At 39.1% G+C, this 18,838-nt stretch overlaps 1 protein-coding gene across 5 annotated transcripts in view; it reads left to right on the forward strand.

The window, feature by feature from the left end:
• The window catches only part of pi4kb (phosphatidylinositol 4-kinase, catalytic, beta), a 26,090-nt gene extending 7,374 nt beyond the window's left edge, over positions 1-18,716 (forward strand). For 2 of the 5 annotated variants that reach the window (XM_053634673.1, XM_053634682.1), the window contains 11 exons: positions 1-761; positions 5,098-5,142; positions 8,536-8,763; positions 8,845-9,072; positions 9,161-9,270; positions 12,032-12,136; positions 12,258-12,381; positions 13,299-13,564; positions 16,103-16,235; positions 16,361-16,481; positions 16,627-18,715. The exon at positions 1-761 is cut by the window's left edge and continues 293 nt beyond it. In XM_053634673.1, coding sequence (XP_053490648.1) covers positions 1-761; positions 5,098-5,142; positions 8,536-8,763; positions 8,845-9,072; positions 9,161-9,270; positions 12,032-12,136; positions 12,258-12,381; positions 13,299-13,564; positions 16,103-16,235; positions 16,361-16,481; positions 16,627-16,808 — 2,303 coding nt within the window. In that variant the 3' untranslated portion in view covers positions 16,809-18,715. Of the gene's footprint in view, positions 762-1,087; positions 1,489-5,097; positions 5,143-8,535; positions 8,764-8,844; positions 9,073-9,160; positions 9,271-12,031; positions 12,137-12,257; positions 12,382-13,298; positions 13,565-16,102; positions 16,236-16,360; positions 16,482-16,626 lie in introns of those variants that run through there. The other 3 variants (XM_053634666.1, XM_053634691.1, XM_053634699.1) reach the window with 3 other exon arrangements.
• Positions 18,717-18,838: the final 122 nt, after the last annotated feature.

The raw sequence follows: 18,838 nt of genomic DNA on the forward strand, positions 1-18,838 counted from the left end.
TGAAGCTCCTCAAAACTGATGGAGAGACGGATCTGCCCACTGCTGAGCCTCACTTGGTGAATGGAACTGAACACACGGAGCCCTTAAACGGGGATGGTACAGGGTCAGGCAAGCCTCCGAAGATCACAGAGGAGGAGGAGGTGCCATCAGTGGCCACAGTGAAGAGCGCGCGCCGGCGCCACAAGAACAACTCGTCCAAGCAGTCCTGGCTTCTGCGCCTGTTCGAGTCCAAGCTGTTTGACATTTCCATGGCCATCTCATACCTGTACAACTCGAAAGAGCCCGGCGTGCAGGCCTACATCGGCAATCGGCTCTTCAGTTTCCGAGACGAAGATGTGGACTTCTACCTGCCCCAGCTGCTCAACATGTACATCCACATGGACGAGGATGTGGGTGACGCCATTAAGCCATATGTGGTGCACCGCTGCCGCCAGAGCATCGGCTTCTCGCTGCAGTGTGCGTGGCTGCTCGGCGCGTATTCCTCTGATATGCACATTTCCACGCAGAGGCACTCGCGCGGCACCAAGCTGCGCAGACTTATCCTGTCCGACGAGCTGAAGCCGACCAGTCAGCGGGCTCGACTCCACCACCAGCAGCAGCAGCAGAACCACATCCTTGGCCCAAACGCAAGTGAGCACAGCCTCTCGCCCTCAAAGCGCACTCATCAGCGCTCCAAATCAGATGCCACCGCCAGCATCAGCCTCAGCAGCAACCTGAAAAGGACAGCCAGCAACCCAAAAGTGGAATGCAGTCAGGATGAGGTGAGCAGTCTGAATCTGTGAGTGGGTGACACTGCTGCATGAAATAACTTTGTGTTCAAAGAAGAATTTAAATTGTGTGTGTGTGGCTGCTCACAGCATCAGTTTTAATGAGTGTGTGGCTATCCAAATGAAGGAATCAGACACACACTAATTGAAAATCGCTTAAAAATGTCACTGCTTAATTAATAGCCTTGCATCCTCAGATGTAGAGGTCAATATGTGACACACTCCTCTCAGTGTTTTAATTATTTAAATTATTTTATTATTATTATTATTGTTGTTAGTCTTTTTTCTAACATTGATGTTCAAATAGTCGCTTATTTATATTAAGAATTGCTTTTTGGGATATGGAGACAATCGCCTAGATCACGTCATGTATGTAAGAAAAAAATGCAAAGGGTTTGGCGTTACACTAGAAGATCCCTGAAATAGGCGTATTCACACTATTCTTATAATCATTGTCCTTTGGCTTTATTCTAATAGAATTCAGAATTGAGAATTGAAACTAACATGGCTGATTTTCTTTCTGTAATACATCTTGTGGCCTCCCACAGCCATTTTATAATCATCATAATCAGTGGGCATAATCATGATCTTTTTCCTTTCACGTTAAGGTGCTCTATTCTTTTACTTGCCTGTTTGTGTTGCCATAGCAACACTGATTTCACTACTCGCACGTGATCGCAGCTGTGGTGATTTGGATGAGGACTAGTAAAGTGTTACGGAGGTTTGTGCTTTGAGCCTGTGGAGATTTAGAGCCCCATGAATGGACATGTATTGCAGAGATAACAACAAAAATAACCACAGCTTGAGGCATTGTGATTAATCGGATCCTTGTTTAATCTAGTATTTTGATAGCGAATGCAGGAAAAACTAGCAGAACGTCAGGCTTTAGTGTATACTAATCATCAGTCCAGGGCTCTGTACTATGAAGGCAGTTGAACTAACTCCGGAGTACGGGATTAGTTTCGAGTTGACCAAACCAATCCGATCAGGCTTCATTGAATACCATGGTTATGGTCATGGTTATGAACTTCATCTGTCAACTCAGGCTTTGATCCTTAAACTTTGATTAGTCCACGAGCTCATGCACATAAAAGCGTGACGTCAGCACCGAACAACCAATAGCGTTCAACATGGAAAAAACCAACATACTTTCGGCTGAAAAGCAAGAAATTATGATGTGGAAATATGATAATTTTAAACCGACATTAGCTGCAAAAAGCTACACTGTTGTGACTGCCAAAGCTTGGGAACGTTACTGCTGGATCATTGCTGATTACTTTTATAGGCTCACAGTGAGAATAATTGGATTGAAAACTAATAACCCCAACATATTTCATGTAATTTCATTTAATATAAATGTAAATTTATTTAATTAAATATTTTTAAATATATATATATAATCAATTTGTAAATATATTAAGACAGGAACAATGCCACTGCATGTACATATGTACCACTCGCAATGAAGCGCAAAGCAATACATGCAGTTTGCACTACAGTAAGAGCGTGGCTTCGGCCTGTCAGATTTTTAATGTGTGGCTCCAGAAGAGATCTGAGATGAGATTCTATCCGTGGAAAATCGATATCTTTCATGGAAGTAAGCATCAGAGCAAGCCAGGGGATTTTGTCTATCCCTAAAAACTCTTTCTATGCGAAGTACTCGTCTTACAGTTTGCTCTGAGATATTGAATTAGTTGCGTCACTTATACTGTATGTCACTTTGCTCACAGCTGATTGGTCCACGTTGGGTTTGAGTTCTCTTACCCAAAACATAACCTGCCCTGGAGCAGGTTAGTCGTGGAGCCATAGTAAAAGCTGAACCACTTTCTTGGTACCTAAAACTCAGGGTTGACACAAACTTAACTGAAACTTACCTGGCTAGTCACTAAACCATTCATGGTACAGTCCTCTGGTGATACCCTGTGCAGGTAAAATTTAGTTACGATTTTAGTGTAAGGAATAGTTATATACAATTTAATAGAGCTCAAGCATTGCTTTGTGCCGCTGAAGTGTTTTAGTAATTCAGAAAATCTCAGGCTTTCAGGTAGGGCATGATCTTGGTGAACCGCCGTGCGGTCGTATTCTTGAATCTGGTTGGTCATAAGGTGTGTATAAATTTCTTATAAAAGAACAGCTCAAAGTAGTTCTGGCAATAACACGAACAATAAGTTAATATTAACGCGTTCTTACTGTACGTAAGACACCGTAGTTTCTATAGTAACAATTCATACATAGGGACTTGTACAGCAGATGCTCCACATAATCAAACATTAATAATAAAAAGCTTTAAAAAGTGTTGTTGTTTAACAAAGTAAAACCTATCATTTTTGATGAGACATTTATTAAACGTTTACGGAAGGAGTCTCAGTTGTAAGTTTCCCAGCTCAGGAAAGTGTACACTTCCAGTTTCCTAGTAAAATGGCAGGCTATGTTTTGAGAGAGAGAGAACATGAACCAACTTGTCTCTCGGATGTTCCACAGCATTAAATCTTACTACTAACTGTTAATATACATGATGTGCCGTTTATTACATCATTAAACATTGTAATAATTAGTTTTCTACCAAATCACTGTTGTATAAGTAGAATAACACATGACGGACCGTGCTGTTGTATGAAAATAATGCACTTCATGGATGGCGCTTGTGCACCTGCCAGATCACACGCCCCTGACGTGCGTTACCTTCGTATGACCGCACGGTCTATTGTGTGTTATGCCTTACATAATGACCAGATTCACTTCTCTGCCACAAGATATTTTCATTTGAACTGCAGTTTGATCCTGGTTTGTTTCGGAGTAGCAACAGCCACTGTCACGGTTTTGCTTTACCAAACACACTCTGGCTCCACCTGCCTTTGCTGTAAGCTTGCTTATGATTGGCTAAATAGTCTGCTATTCAGAAAGTTCAAGCCCTAATCTAGGCCAGAAGTCAGTGTGCCAGGCTTTGGGTGCAGGATGAGCGAGAGATCTCATGTAGGAGCGTTATCAGAAGAGACAAACACAGCATGGCTGTGGCAGCATGTCGACCACAAATGTCCAGGCTAATGGTGGCTCCATGAGCAGAGATTACGGTCTAATCTAGAGGAGTTTGGACTCGTCTCTTTGTCTCTGATGGATCACAGCCGCTGCCTAAGCAATGAGACACATGCTTTTTTGTAAACAAGCTGAAAGCAACACTCGGCAAAAAAGCCTTCTCTGTAATTTTGTGCTCATTTGGGTCTCAGCATTTTTTCCATCCTGTGTTGGACAGCTCACGGCCAGTATCATGTGAAGGATCAGATGATCAGTTTGTGTGTTCTTAGGATAATATATCCTGGACTTTTAGTAATGTGTCAGCTTTGTTCTTTCCACTTCAGGGTTTGTTTGTTTTTGTTTTGTTTGTTTTTTCCATTTTCATTTTCAATGCACAATTTCATAAAGTCCGGACTGATCGATTGGTTCTCCACGTTCCTGATTGGCTGAGAAGTGATAAGGATTCTGGTTATTGCAATAAGTGTCATGGCAACATTAAAACGCTTAAAAAGTCATTTTCCCACAATGTACAGAGACTTTCATAACTATTTGTACTATTTATCATTTTAAAGTGTTATACCTTAGCCTACTGTGTAAAATGACTATTTGGTATGATAAGAGAATAGTGATGAATGAGAGGCTAATGTAAATAAAAAACCCTTATCATATGTCTGGAAAGTCAAATTGCCTTTAACTAGAGGGAATTTTGTTTGTCGTGAGCTTTTCTCTTGTTTAATGAGTCGAAACTTATTTTTTCAAAAGCGTTACAATTTTATTACACATCAGTCTTATTCAAAGGAAGCATTGGTGATTCAACTGTGTTGGCGCAGAACGTGACCTACAGAGCAGTCTGCTGAAACTGTTTTTTGTTTTTTTGTGGTGACTGCAAATAATTTTTGTTTAAAAAGTAGGTTTTTCTCTTAGGCTGCATTTCCATATAATTGGTAGTGTAGTGAGTTAGCTTTGAAATTCTGCTGTTCATTCAAGAAAAAAAAGGGCAGATGTTTTGTTTTTATTTTAATGGTATGCCTTTGTAAATGAACTGCAGCTGTGGGAGCACATCTGTTCAGTGGCAGACAGAAAGAGAGGTTAAGATATTCGTGCTGTGTTCATTTATCCTAAGCACTGGCTGCAAAAACAGAAACGTGTGGCCCAGACGCTTTCAGACTTGTTGGGCCATGGACATATCCATGATGTTGTATCTTTAAACATAACCGTGAGCTTTGTTTTGTTTGTTTTTTTTGTTTTGTTTTGTCTTGCTCTTACCCCCTCCACCACTCCCCCGCTCTTGAACCGTAACCCCCCCTCCTTTTCCCAGGACATGAGCTCCAGCTCCGACAGTCTTGAGTTAGAGGCTGGTACCGTAAGTCAACCACTGTCTAATAGCATCTTTATCTGTACATTGTGGGATGATGGTTGTTTTCTGTTTGCAGTTGGGGTTGGACTCCCAGATTCCTTCATGTGTGCCTTTTTAAAATTTGCAAGCATGCCATCCTGAGATCATTGTATTATTAAGACAATTTATTTTGTTGTATTTTTGTACAAGCAGGACATTTGTCCAGTGAGACTTGTGATTATGGCTATGAGTTGACATGCTTGTAAATGCAGCTTTTGTCTTTTTTTCCCCTGTTATGTGACCCATTGTTTTAAGTAATGGGACAGTTAAAGAAGGGTTTCTCTTTTCTGGTGAAAGTTTGTCCTCTATAAAAGGCCAAGTTTGCTGATTATTGAACAAATATCATTTAAGGAGCATTAAGGCCTTTTCACACCGAACACGGGGCAACTACATTTTACAAAAGTGAAAAATTATTAGTTTATTACATTATTTAATTATCTATCTATTAGAGGTCAACCGATTGATCAGCTTTGCCAATTATTCAGCACTGATAATCAATTGCTGGAACTGTCGGTTATCTGCGAAATCCACACCGATGGTTTTTTTTTCCCGGTTGCATCCATTGCGGCTGAGAAGGGTAGGAGAGCGGTCTCTAGAGGCAAAAAAACAAAAACAAATATTACTGACCACTTTTGTTTTGTTATTTGAGCTGCATTTTTATTTATTTATTCTTATTATTTTTTATTTGTATTTTCTTTTTAGTGATGCACAAAAAGGAAAATTTTGGGCCGAAACCGAAAATTCAGGATGCACTTGGCCGAAAACGAAGAATTTTTTTTTAAAAAACCCATTTTAAAATGTTTCTTTTTGTATAATAATAATATTAGACTTTTTAATTAATTTCACGAATTTAATGAATCTGAATTGAAAAACTATAAACTAATAAAGTTATCACACTTTTATTGAAATTAACACACCAAAACAAAAACAATATTATTCTTCATTCAGGATTTTTTTTTTTAATCCAATTATTCGAATAGTGTAACCTTAACTATTCTGATATGCAAAACAGCAGTCAAGTAATGAACTTAGCAGCTCTAAGCAAGCATCTTGCAAATACAAAATTTTAATGAAAACAACAGGCAGAACACAGAATGGCAGAGGGCCTCTATTCTGTTGTTGTTGTTGTTATTGTTTTGCTGTACACTGCAGATTGAATGGGACGTCATGTTTTCACACAGAATTTCTGCTGAACAAACACTGCAGATGGCAAATTTGATGTCCTTATCAGAAATTTTGAAGTATTTCCAAACCACTGACATGATCGCCCTTAGCGCCGTGATAACCGTCAGCTAGATCGCGAGTGAAATCTGAGCACTAAGGGGAGCGGCAGGGCGACATATATTTTCTGCTTTTTTTTTTCCTCTTTCAGCCAAAACCCCGAAAACATCATTTTCAGCCAAAAATTTTCGGCGGCCAAAATTTCGGTGCATCCCTAATTTTTTTGTTTTGTTTTGTTTTTGATTTGTATGTCTATTTTTATTTGTTTGGATGTATATCCTTTTAATTACTTAAATATTTATTATTTATTAATATGTATGAATTTTTATATATTTATTTCATTTTAAAAAGTACAGTCCATTTTCATGGTTCAGTCAGTCTGTTTAATTTAGTAGTAAAGTTCATCAGTTTTTTACTTTGAGTGTTATGTTTTCAGTCAATATTGGTTTTAAAAACTATTGGTTGATTTTAATCGTTTATCGACAGGTACCGCCCGACTTAGTTATCAGTTATCGGTTGACCGCTACTATCCATCTGTCAGCTGCTGTGAAGTTTATCCTTATCCTAAACGAAGCACATGAAAAAGGAAAGATGGCAGTTCTGGGTTCATCCAATTAGCTAAACAAGGCGGCAGCGTCTGCTCATACCGGAGCTCGGACGGCAGGTTCAAAAACCTACTGATTATTTTAGCACCGACCCTAAAAAATCGCATAGATGAGATCCAGGAGACGATGAATGCTGAGCAGTGTTTGGCTGTATGCTTGTAAACAAATTAAATAGAATTAATAGGAGCTTAAATGTAAATCCATAAAACCTCACAACCTGTCGATACGCATTTTTGTAGTCACTATTTGGCATTCCACTCTTTGAGCTCTGCCACAAGTCATCATGTATCATCTGTGTTGTCTGGTTAATATCATGACCAGTCTGTCATGCAAATACGAAGTCTTTTCTCGGGTTTCACCAACATGAAGTCAGCACAGACAAAAACCAGATGCATCAGTGTCACTCTAGATGTGCAGGCATTTATAGAAATATTTTTATTAAAATCACATCATGACCTTTTTCTTGGTACGTGTGTTTGGTGTGCACAGGCCTTTAGTCTAGACAAAGTCCATAATTGAATGTTTGCTCCCGTAACCATAAAGTCAGTTTGCTTTCCTCAGGCACTTCAGCTGGAAATAGGCATAATACAGTCCAATGCCAAACCCATAACTGTGGGAATAATGTCTTCCTAAAGTGCTGGGTCTGAAACAGAGTCTTTCTTTTTCTTTATCTCAACTGTTTGTTTTTTGTTTTGTTTTGTTTTGTTTTTTTGGGTGGTCCTCTGTATCTGGTAACTTGGCATTTATTTCCTTATGGATTTTGCATAGAATGCTTCTTTGAATAGATCTGCCTACATTTAATGAGTTGTTTGTGGGGTTCTCTAGGTAAATAAACTCTGCTTCTCTTGTTATTCAAACAGCAAATTACTTCTATGAAGCTATTACTGTGAGATATTGTCTGTTATTATGGTAAATGAATCACCATGCAATCATCAGCACTCTATTGTTCTTTATAACTTGGTTAAGTGGGACGCACCCGCCTTTATTTGTTTAAGCGTTTGTTAAAAAGTGATTTCACCCTCTAGGCAAATGATTTGTGGTTAGGTACAGCCTCTTGCGCATGGTACTCAAATTTATACCATGTCTCCATAGTAAGTAAGTAATTGTAGATAACACATATGGAGGAGTTTGACGAGTCTTTCTCCACACATGCCGCTGTGGAATGGCTCATTCTTCGTCTCAGTAATGCTCTCATTCGGGTTGTTAGTTCATGTCACACTTGTGCCACCCTATGGTCAGCTGTTGCTAAAAAGCACTCTTGTGCCTGTTTTTTTTCCCCTTCATTTGTTTATACCCTCATACTTTGCTTTGATTTCACAATGATCATTTCATGCATGTACAGTTTGGCCTTCTACACATTTTTGTTTTGTAGTAACTGCAGTCTCAGTTGTCACTGTTACCAGTAACAGTCGCTGCTTGTAGAACTTGGTCTGATGGTGTATTTGTGAAATGTGTGTGCTCAAATTTCAGTCTTTCTGTTTGCTTTCTCCTCTTTCCTGACATGTTTTTTGGCGTTCTGCTGTCCTCCTGTCAGCCTGTACGTCTGACTCCTCAGCGTGAGTTCATTAAGTCTCTGATGGGCATTGGGAAAAGACTGGCCACTCTGCCCACCAAGGAGCAGAAGACACAGAGACTCATCTCTGAGCTCTCACTGCTTAACCACAAACTGCCAGCACGTGTGTGGCTGCCCACTGCGGCGTTCGACCACCATGTGGTGCGAGTTCCTCACACACAGGCTGTCGTACTCAACTCAAAAGACAAGGTGACCATTACTTAAAAATAGTTCAATTAATCTACACGAGTGCTAAAAATTTAGCCATTTTTAATTTTCCGCCGTTTTCAGGCACCCTACCTAATCTACGTGGAAGTTCTGGAGTGTGAGAACTTTGAGACGTCCAGTGTACCGGTGAGGATTCCAGAAACACGAATCCGCAGCACACGGTCCGTGGAGAATCTCCCAGACTGCGGTATCACAGCCGAGCAGCGTGCCAGCAGCTTCTCTACCGTTCCCAACTATGACAACGATGATGAGGCCTGGTCTGTGGATGATATTGGAGAGCTCCAGGTTGAGGTACAATGACACAGCTGCTCTGATTTTTTATCAACAAATAGTTTCTCTTGTCCTTCTGTAAATGAATCTATCCCTCATTCTTCTTTAGCTGCCTGAGATCCACACTAACAGCTGTGACAACATCTCCCAGTTCTCCGTCGATAGCATCACCAGCCAGGAAAGCAAAGAGCCGATTTTTATTGCTGCTGGAGATATCAGGTACACCTCGATACATTTAGTTAGACTTGCAATAACATCTATGGATCTTTTCACGTATGCAGCATTTGAATCAATACCCGGTGCCTCATTTATCAACTGTCTGTGTGCATAGTTTTGTGTGTAGACCGTGTGTGCACGTTTTTATATGCACTGAGTGGGATTTATCAAGTTTCGCTTATGCGTTAGTACATGCGTATATTTCTGCACACTCCTGACCATTGTTCTGCAAGAACCCCTTGTGGTAGAAAAGTGTAATAGCAGGTAAACTGAGTATGCAGAGCTTCTATACCATGTACTTTCTATTATATCAGCATAATTGAGAAAGCAATTACTCATTTCAGTGCTCACAAGATGCAGACAGGTTAAACAGATGGGATGTGAACTATAATCATATGAAAGGAACATTTAAAAAATCAATTGGGATTATGCCTTGTTTGGAGATTTGGGTCATACAGCTTTGTGGAGGGAATGTGTTTTCAGCACCACTGGAAACGCTATACTGAGAGTGAGGAGTCGATCATTGGTTGATTCTGTTTGAACAGTGTGCTTTTAGTCTATGTGTATCCTAGTGCTTTTAGCAACGAGTACGTTTCAAAGAGAAAATTGGAGACGGTACTGGCATTTCCCAACCAACTACCAGTTGAATAATGACACGTCTTACCTTCGTTCATATCTCTCACACTGTAATTCATTACATTTCCTAAATCAGCAGCAGAAAAGGCAATTAAAATGGCGAATTTTCATGCCATCACAGAGTTTGTAAAAGTAACTGGGGAATTTAATGCGCACACATACTTATTTGCATTTATTTCTTTATTTATTAGACAAAATACTTGTAAAAGTGCCAAGTAAACCATTTTTGCTTTACTTTATGCGACAGTATGTTTACATCTTTGTTGGTGAAGTTCGTTTTCTTCGACCTTTTGCCATGTTCTGATGCAAACCACACCGCGAGGAGGCTGCTGTGTTTTTACAGGGAAGTTGTTTACCATATATGGTGATTTGAGGGCGTTTCTTTATGCAAATGAGTGTGGCAGTGCACGGGACATCCATTTAGAATGTTGGGATTTATCAATGGCCATTGCTTACAACTGTACTTTGGCACGTGTAGTAAATACTCCTTGTCTTGTGTGCATATGGTATGGGTGGGTGTTGTGTACAAATGTACTACTTGTTTTACACATGCTTTGATAAATGAGACCCGTGGTGTTTACCCTTCAGGTGCGGTTCATTTGGGCAAGTGAGAAAAATCGGGTGCGGACCAAACCATTCCAAAACGCTTCCAAGTGAACTGTAGCTACCGTTTGATTACACCGAGAATGCGATTTGAACCTTTTATTATGGGTCATTGGCGACAGTCGCTGTAGATCGTTCAAGCTGATAAACTGAGCTGCTAGGTTCAAATGGAGCCACAGGGCAGAGCTGTAGTGCTGTAGAAATGTGTACTTTTTTTTCTGTAATCAACAAAAAAGAGAAAATGAATGCTGGATGTGATGCACAAAAATGTTTTAAATGAGTTATTTAACTAATCAGCAAATCTTTTATTTAGTGCCAGTTCTGTGTTCTCCGTGCTCAGGGTGATTTCGTCATTTTGCCGTGCACCTATGGAGAGTTTGCTTATCTTTTTGCTTTCATTTTGTTTAACCCTTAAACACGTACCTCAGGTTGTTAGCGACCCAGGACGTCATCCAGTACCCTCTGCCCCGTTAATTTTTTCACATTACACCTCCACCTTCTTAGTATTCCTCAATCCATCAACAATTTAACAATATATATATAAATAAATTGTCAAATAAAATCTGTTTTATAATTAATTATTTGTGAAAAGTTTATAGGGTTGCTACTGGCCTGAGATATGTAATAGTGTAAGTGTATTTTTCTGCACAGCAATATTGAATTTATCACAGCTCAATAAGTGCAGTTCACTTTTATTCCTCAAGGTGGGAATGTTTGGTAAACAATGACGATGTAATGCTTTAATCATAATGACCCCAGACATAAAAGAAACGTTACAGAACTTGACATGGCTTAGCGATTTACTGCAGAACAAGTTTCTAATAAAATAGTGTCATTTGATGGTGGATCTGATGATGAAACTGTCAGCGAACAAACTATTGATACTGATGATTATGAGCACGGTAGTAACCTATTGAGAGTAACGTATCCAATGATCCGGATCCCGAGTCTGAGCCAGATGCTGAATTTACTGGGGTGAAGCGCAGAAGGTGCCACATTTGCCACATCATATATTATTACTTGATAGTATTGTTTTTAGCCATGAAAATTATTTATGAAAATATAAAATTTTGTTATGGTGACTGAAACAATTAAATAAAAATGCTAAAATACTTTAATTATTTTAGCGCATGAATTACAAGTGTGTAATTTTAATGGTGTATTTTTATTATTTTTTTAATTTGCATTTGTTTAATGACAAATAAAATTTCAAAATATAATGAAATATGCTGTATATGCTTATTATTTCATAATTTTTATATTAGGACCGTTTTATACTATTGGGGCAGTTTAGAGATCCAGCCGCATTGATATAAACTCCGGGTCGCTAATGACCCAAATATGTAATAATGATTGGCGAAACGTGTATGCATTTAAGGGTTAATTACATGCAGTGTGATTAAACCAAACCAAATAGCTAGTACTTTGTTTCGGACTGGGTAAACGCATTAATTGGTGTGTGAGTAAGATTTTAAACTTGGGTCATTGTCTGTCTCCTAATTTGGGTATATGTTCATTTATTTAGGCGACGCCTCTCTGAGCAGCTTGCCCATACACCAACCACATTTAAGAAGGATCCAGAGGATCCCTCAGCAGTGGCTTTAAAAGAGCCCTGGCAGGAGAAGGTTAGGTAAGTAGAGTAAATCACTTCACACAGTGTTTGTTTTTGTTTTTTTCTTTTCACTTTTGTTTATTCAATTATTTGAAATGACTTGTTGATCTTTTTTTTTTTCTCTCCTACTGTTAAACAGACGAATCCGGGAGGGCTCTCCATACGGGCATCTGCCTAACTGGCGTCTCCTCTCAGTCATAGTGAAATGTGGTGATGATCTAAGACAGGAGCTCCTTGCCTTCCAAGTGTTGAAGCAACTACAGGTTTTTATCCTGCTTTTATTTATTTATTTATTTATTTATTTATTTATTTTGAGGACATTCAGCTATGATTTTCAGTGTTTTTCAGAATATGATCTTTGCAGCTTTATTAGTATGTTAGTACAATTAAGCCAAGTTCACACTACACGACTTGCTGTCTTGTAATCGGGAATCGTGAAGTCGTTGTGGTGTTCACACTTCGTGATCGCTCGGTGACAGGGGGTCACACACACTACATGATCTGACAATGACTCTGTCACCCGACGACTCTGTCTGGTGTCAGATAGAGACATGTTTTGTCACGAAAACGCACGCAAGAAGTGGCACGGACATATGATGCGAAAACCACGCTGAAACAGAAGATGTTTATTTGAAGATGGACGTAGGAGAGAAACGAGCGGTGCGAGCTGTTTGCACGATGCTTTGTGCTGAAGAAAAGACAAAGAAAGGGCAGCAGGGATTGTGTTAAAATGTTGTACTGCTTCTCCCCTTTATGATTCTGCCATAGGTTTTGCAGTTTCCCTTCCTCATGGTGACCTTACCCCATGCCTTGCTCTCTCATTGGCTGTAGCTCGTTGCCACAAGCACAGTCAGTCACGACACTTCACACCAAAGGATGTGGAGTCGCCTGACAACTACAGATATTTAACATGCCAAATATCTGTGTGGCGTCGCCGATGCCTCAGCGATGTGTTGTTGAGTACTTCACACATACCGATCGGCAAGTGCCAATTGCTCGCCAGTTTGCTTCCGATTAAAAGGGTTTTTGTCGGCGAGCTCTGTGACTTGCAAATCGGGCTTCAAATCGTGTAGAGTGAATTAGGCTTTAGTTGACATTAAATAGATTTATATTTCGTTATTTACAAGGCTGATAAACTTGTTTATTTGTTCATCATCATCTCCAATTTCTGTGGTTATAGGCGATCTGGGAGCAGGAGCGTGTGCCTCTGTGGATTAAGCCCTATAAGATCCTGGTCATCTCCTCGGACAGTGGCATGATTGAGCCAGTGGTCAATGCTGTCTCCATTCATCAAGTGAAGAAGCAGAGTCAGCTCTCACTGCTCGACTACTTCTTGCAGGAACATGGCAACTACACTACAGAGGCCTTCCTCACGGCACAGCGCAACTTTGTACAGAGTTGTGCAGGATACTGTCTCATCTGCTACCTGCTGCAGGTTAAGGACAGGTGAGTCAAGCACTCTCCCATTCCATTATTAGGAGTGACAGGAATTAAAGTAAAAATAAATAAATTTAATATTTAGTCAAATTAAAGTAGGAGATTTGAGTAGGAGTTTATTGCAGACCAATGCAGTCATTTTATCACATTGTGGAATAAGCCGTGTAATATAAAACCGCACGTTAGTGAACGCATTCTGTGTCCTGGTGAGCAGCCTCTGCAATATTTTAACAAGTTCAAATCAAAACAAGAGAATAAAAAGTCAGACTTGTTCATTACAGCACCTGAAACATGCTTTCTAATGCACAAATGATAATGAATCAGTTTTAGTTTAGATAGAAATTACCTCATATCTTGTATGGTACATCATTTTATAATAAGAGCTTACAGTTATTGCCCTACTTTTTGCGAGGAAATAAAAAAATTAAAAAAAATCCAGGGTTCATTATAGCAATTGATGGAGCCTAAAATGAAGAAAACTAAAGTGTGTCAAGAAAATAAATGAGCATATGTGAATCAGAAATTTTTTTTTTTTTTTTTACAGATAATGTGTATAAACAACAGGAAGAATCTCTCTCCTACTGTCTCTCTCTCTCTCTCACACACTCACTCACACACACACACACACACAAATATTGGTCAAATCCCTTTTAGTTTCTTTGTCTAAATAAACGTAGAAATGTAAGGAGGAGAATTATTAGGAATGACAGTTTTGTTCTTTAGAACTTTATTTTTTACCTCAATATGTAATCGCTCCTGTAAACATCTTCATTAGACAACAAAAACATATATATAATTGTATGCGGTTAGTAATATTAACATGCACATTAATATTATTAACTTGTAAGAATTATATTAAAACGAATAGGTTCAAATCCTGAAGATGTCACAGCCATCTGTGACACCGGGACTCCAAGAGCACTAAATTAGCCATACTGTATGGGTGGGAGGGGTGGTATTCTCTCTCACACTCTCTCTCTCTCTCATATATATATATATATATATATATATATATCTCGGTCACAGAGACATTAGCCAATCATGGGTGTCTGAGCTCATGCATGCAGGGGGCAGTTAGCGCTTTCCTCAGAGTGTGTTACACTGCTCCGTGACTCAGCATGAGCTACAGTTCGAAAAAATGTGGTTGGCTGAATTCACGTGTCTCGTGGGTTGTTTTTTTTTGTTTGTTTGTTTTTTTAAACCCTAATATTAACACAAAGTAAGTATAAAATGTATTTCTAGGCAGAGTACATTTATGGCACGTTGCTGTCGTAAAACGCAAGTGGAATTTCATTCTTAAATGTTGATCCTACTCATGGCTGATGTTTAATGCAAGTCCCAGGACGTACTCTAAAGTGTGAGAAATTTGTCATGTTTTCAGCATGATTCTTATGAGTAATTCTGAGAGGCCTGTTGAACACAAACACTGCATGTACGCAGTGGCTGAGTTAGGATTGCAAAAGTGAAATATTCAATAATTATCTATTACTTTTGTTTGCGTGGAAGTGGGACGATTTATCAAACCAGTCACTGAGACGAAGTCTTCAGCACTACTCTGATGTGAATAGTTTTCCATGGGGACGTCACAGAAATTTGCGTTTCACAGAAGTACTTGCTGATATTAGTCCTGTCTGAATCTGGCAAGTCTGTTTTTCTCACACAACCTCTGTAAAAATTCCAGAGCGAATTACCTGCTGATTTTCGGCTAACCATGTGATCCTCTGAGAAATATAATCCCGTCCGAATGCGAATGTCTGCTGATATTTTTCCCCACAGCGTTTTTCCTTGTGTGTTTTGGCCAACATGATCTACCGTAGAAGCTCTTACACACGTTTTCATGTTTTGCTGTGTGCAGTTCAGTATGGATGTACATGTTTTTACCACCCGGTGCAGAAATAAATAAATCAATCAATCAATCAATCAATCAACAAGAAGAGCCAAATCATGTAAATCAGTGTCAGGTGATTCCTCATCTTCATTTCTGCACTCAATTATATAATGTTTAATTATACAAGTAATCACGTCTTTATTTCGCCGGGTTTGTTATAAGCAGCCAGTTCTATAAAATATGTGAAGTTTATTTTAGTAAGTTTTTTCTTAAATAACTAATTTTAATACTTTAAATTAAATCAATAAGTTAAGAAATTTTACTTTTGAAATATAAAAGTACTTGTGCACACATCCAGAGCATGCAGATCTTCTGCAATGGCCAGATGTATAAAACAGACACTCCCACCTCAGTAATAAACACGTTAGTCCCGTCTGAATCGGTACATGGAATCACAGACTTCGGTTGATGAGATTTGTAACTCGGACTACGTTTAGAAAACTAGTCGCGTCCGTACAGTGCTTTTGAGAAAGATTTATATAAAGAAACTGTGCATGTTTCAGCCTTCTGTGACCACATAAGAGAAATATTACAATTATTAATGAACCCCATACTGTGCAGTTTGTGTACAAGTGGGTTATTATGATTAAACCCGAGAGTCTCTTTATAATGTACAGTGCTTGTTGGAGGTTGTGTTTTTATAATCTTCTGCTTTGCAGGCACAACGGAAACATTCTGCTCGACTCCGAGGGTCATATTATTCACATCGACTTTGGCTTCATTTTGTCAAGCTCTCCGAGAAACCTCGGCTTTGAAACTTCTGCCTTCAAACTGACCAATGAGTTTGTAGATGTAAGGACACTTATTTATTTATTTATTTATTTATTTATTTATTTATGGCAGGAAATATTTTGAAAGGTATGAAGACTACCACACAAGCTTTTTGTTCAGATTTGTAAACCGTGGTTATCTTTTAGGTCATGGGTGGTCAGGATGGAGACATGTTCAACTATTACAAGATGCTCATGCTTCAGGGTCTCATCGCTGCACGCAAGCATATGGAGAAAGTCATCCAGATAGTGGAGATTATGCAGCAAGGTAGTGTCTTATCCCTAAGCAGTGCTATACGAGCTTTTGGAGTTTGTTTTGCTAAGGGATATTTTAGTAGCATTTATTTCTTTTGATTAGCATGACCAAATTCTTCTCTAGTAACTCACGCTTGGTGTTTGTGATTGCTCTGCAGGTTCCCAGCTGCCCTGCTTTCACGGCTCCAGCACCATCCGTAACCTGAAGGAGCGATTTCACATGAGCCTGACTGAGGAGCAGCTGCAGGTGTTGGTGGAGCAGATGGTAGACGGCTCCATGCGCTCCATCACCACCAAGCTGTACGACGGCTTCCAGTACCTCACCAATGGCATCATGTGAATGTGGCGTGAGAACGGACTCGAACGTTTTGACTGGGAGGAAAAAAGCTGTACCACTTTCAGAGGCCACTCCCAAGCCCTTTTGCAACCTTTCTGTTTTCAACATCCTAGTGTGTTTCTACACCAAGACTGAGTTTTTGATCAAGGATTTTATACCCTCTCAAGAGGTCTCAGCTGTGAAGTTTTGCTTTGTCTTTTTTTTTTCTCTCCTCCCCTCAAAGCCTACCCTCAGTTTCTTATTCCTTTTCTCATATTGTCTTGTTTCTCCTGGGATCTGGGATATCTTTTTGGAATCTGCTCTTATCTACTATCCTAGTGCCTCCTTTGACTGCGCTCAGACTCAAACTGCTTTTGTCTCATAAATGTGCTGTGTATTTACTGTCTTATATTCTCAAGTTCTCCTGTGGAGTTTGGTTTGGGTATCACTAATCATTTCTATTTTTAGTGAACAACCTACAGCTTTCACGCCTACACATAATGCAATCCCCGCTGAGACAACTCGACAGTGCACAGAGTCCTGTGTTGAGTAATGCACATTGTGTAATGTGAGGGGAAAGGCGTAAACGGCACACAGTCATCAGTGGGTTTTGTCTGATCAGTGTTATTTTAGCTGCAGTTTGAAAGAAGCAAACACTTCTTTCAAATCCAAATGTAAATGTTAACTAGTTGCTGCTGGTTGAGAGAATCTTTAAAAATTGGCCTCTCAAAGAGGCACTAATTGTTTCATTAAAGCCTTTTAATTGGCTTTATTTGACCTTTAAAACACACCTGCTGTCCAACTCGTCAGTTCCCAGATGGCCATTATACGTTCAGCTTCATAAAGGAAAAAAACCCACTAATGCTATAAAACATGAGTGGGTTATGATCCTCAACATCTAATGACATTTGAATTAAAGAGAAGAGATTAACTAAAAGTCAGACTCTAACCTTTGTAAGTATTAACGTGTGATATGACAGAGTGAGAGTCAAAACACTATTTATTGCTTATTTACAATTGCTTACTTGCATTCTCATGTACAACATGGATGGCTGACTCTTTTTCTTATTTCATTTCAGTTTTTTAGCAGAAAGATGATTCCTTTGTGTGTACAATTGTACATAATATAAATTTTAAACTTCAGAAATGTACATGGACTCTTTTTTTCTTATCAGAGTGATGGGGAGTTGTGCTGAAATGGGTAACATGGCCACTGAGCAGCTAAGTTACTTGACAGTAGAGATTCATGAGATGTCGCTAATCGGGCTGAGATTGACCCTTGTGTACATTGAAAAGATGATAAGAAAAACGAAAACCTCCAAATAAATGGAAGAACCCAGTACATTATTAATGTTTAGTTTCAGATTATTAAATGCCACTACATGCATTCATGTAAAAGACATTATTATTATTATTATTATTATTAGAAGAAGAATGAAGAAAGAGACATGACTTGAGCGTTCCATTAACAAGACCAGTTCCTCCTTTTTGTAGAACCAGTTTTAATTATTTTTTTTAGTGGAAGCCTGGTTTTTGTGAATTATTTGGACATGTTTGATTAAGCCATTTAGAGGAGTCTATTCATCTTTGTCTTCACATTTTATACTTCTTTGTTTCTATGGTTTTCGCTTCCTTTCTAACTTGTTTGACGGACCATTTCTCACGATCATGTGAACGAGCTCCCCTAACTTGTGAATGTTACTTTGTATAATAAATTAAACGTATCCGTTTCATGTCATGAGCGTTCGTGTGGTCTACTGTAGTGCTTTCATAGTGTCGACTGCACATTTGAGTGCTTTCCCTGCTCACAACACACTCTAATCAGAGAATTAACAGCACTTCCTATGTTGAAACAGGAAAATCACGAAAATTTACATGACTGAGTGTATTCCAGGATGAGCAACTTGTGATTAAGGATGACAAAAAAAAAAATCTAATGTGTGTAGCAGGAAATCCTGCCCACATCAGTTGTAACGGTTAATTAAAAGTTGCCAACTCATTTGCTACTCTGAGCTTCATCTGTCAATTCATGCAGGTTTAATTTGCGGCCAAGT

Source organism: Ictalurus furcatus, chromosome 1 (assembly GCF_023375685.1).
Source record: "Ictalurus furcatus strain D&B chromosome 1, Billie_1.0, whole genome shotgun sequence".
In the NCBI taxonomy this organism is placed as follows: domain Eukaryota; kingdom Metazoa; phylum Chordata; class Actinopteri; order Siluriformes; family Ictaluridae; genus Ictalurus; species Ictalurus furcatus.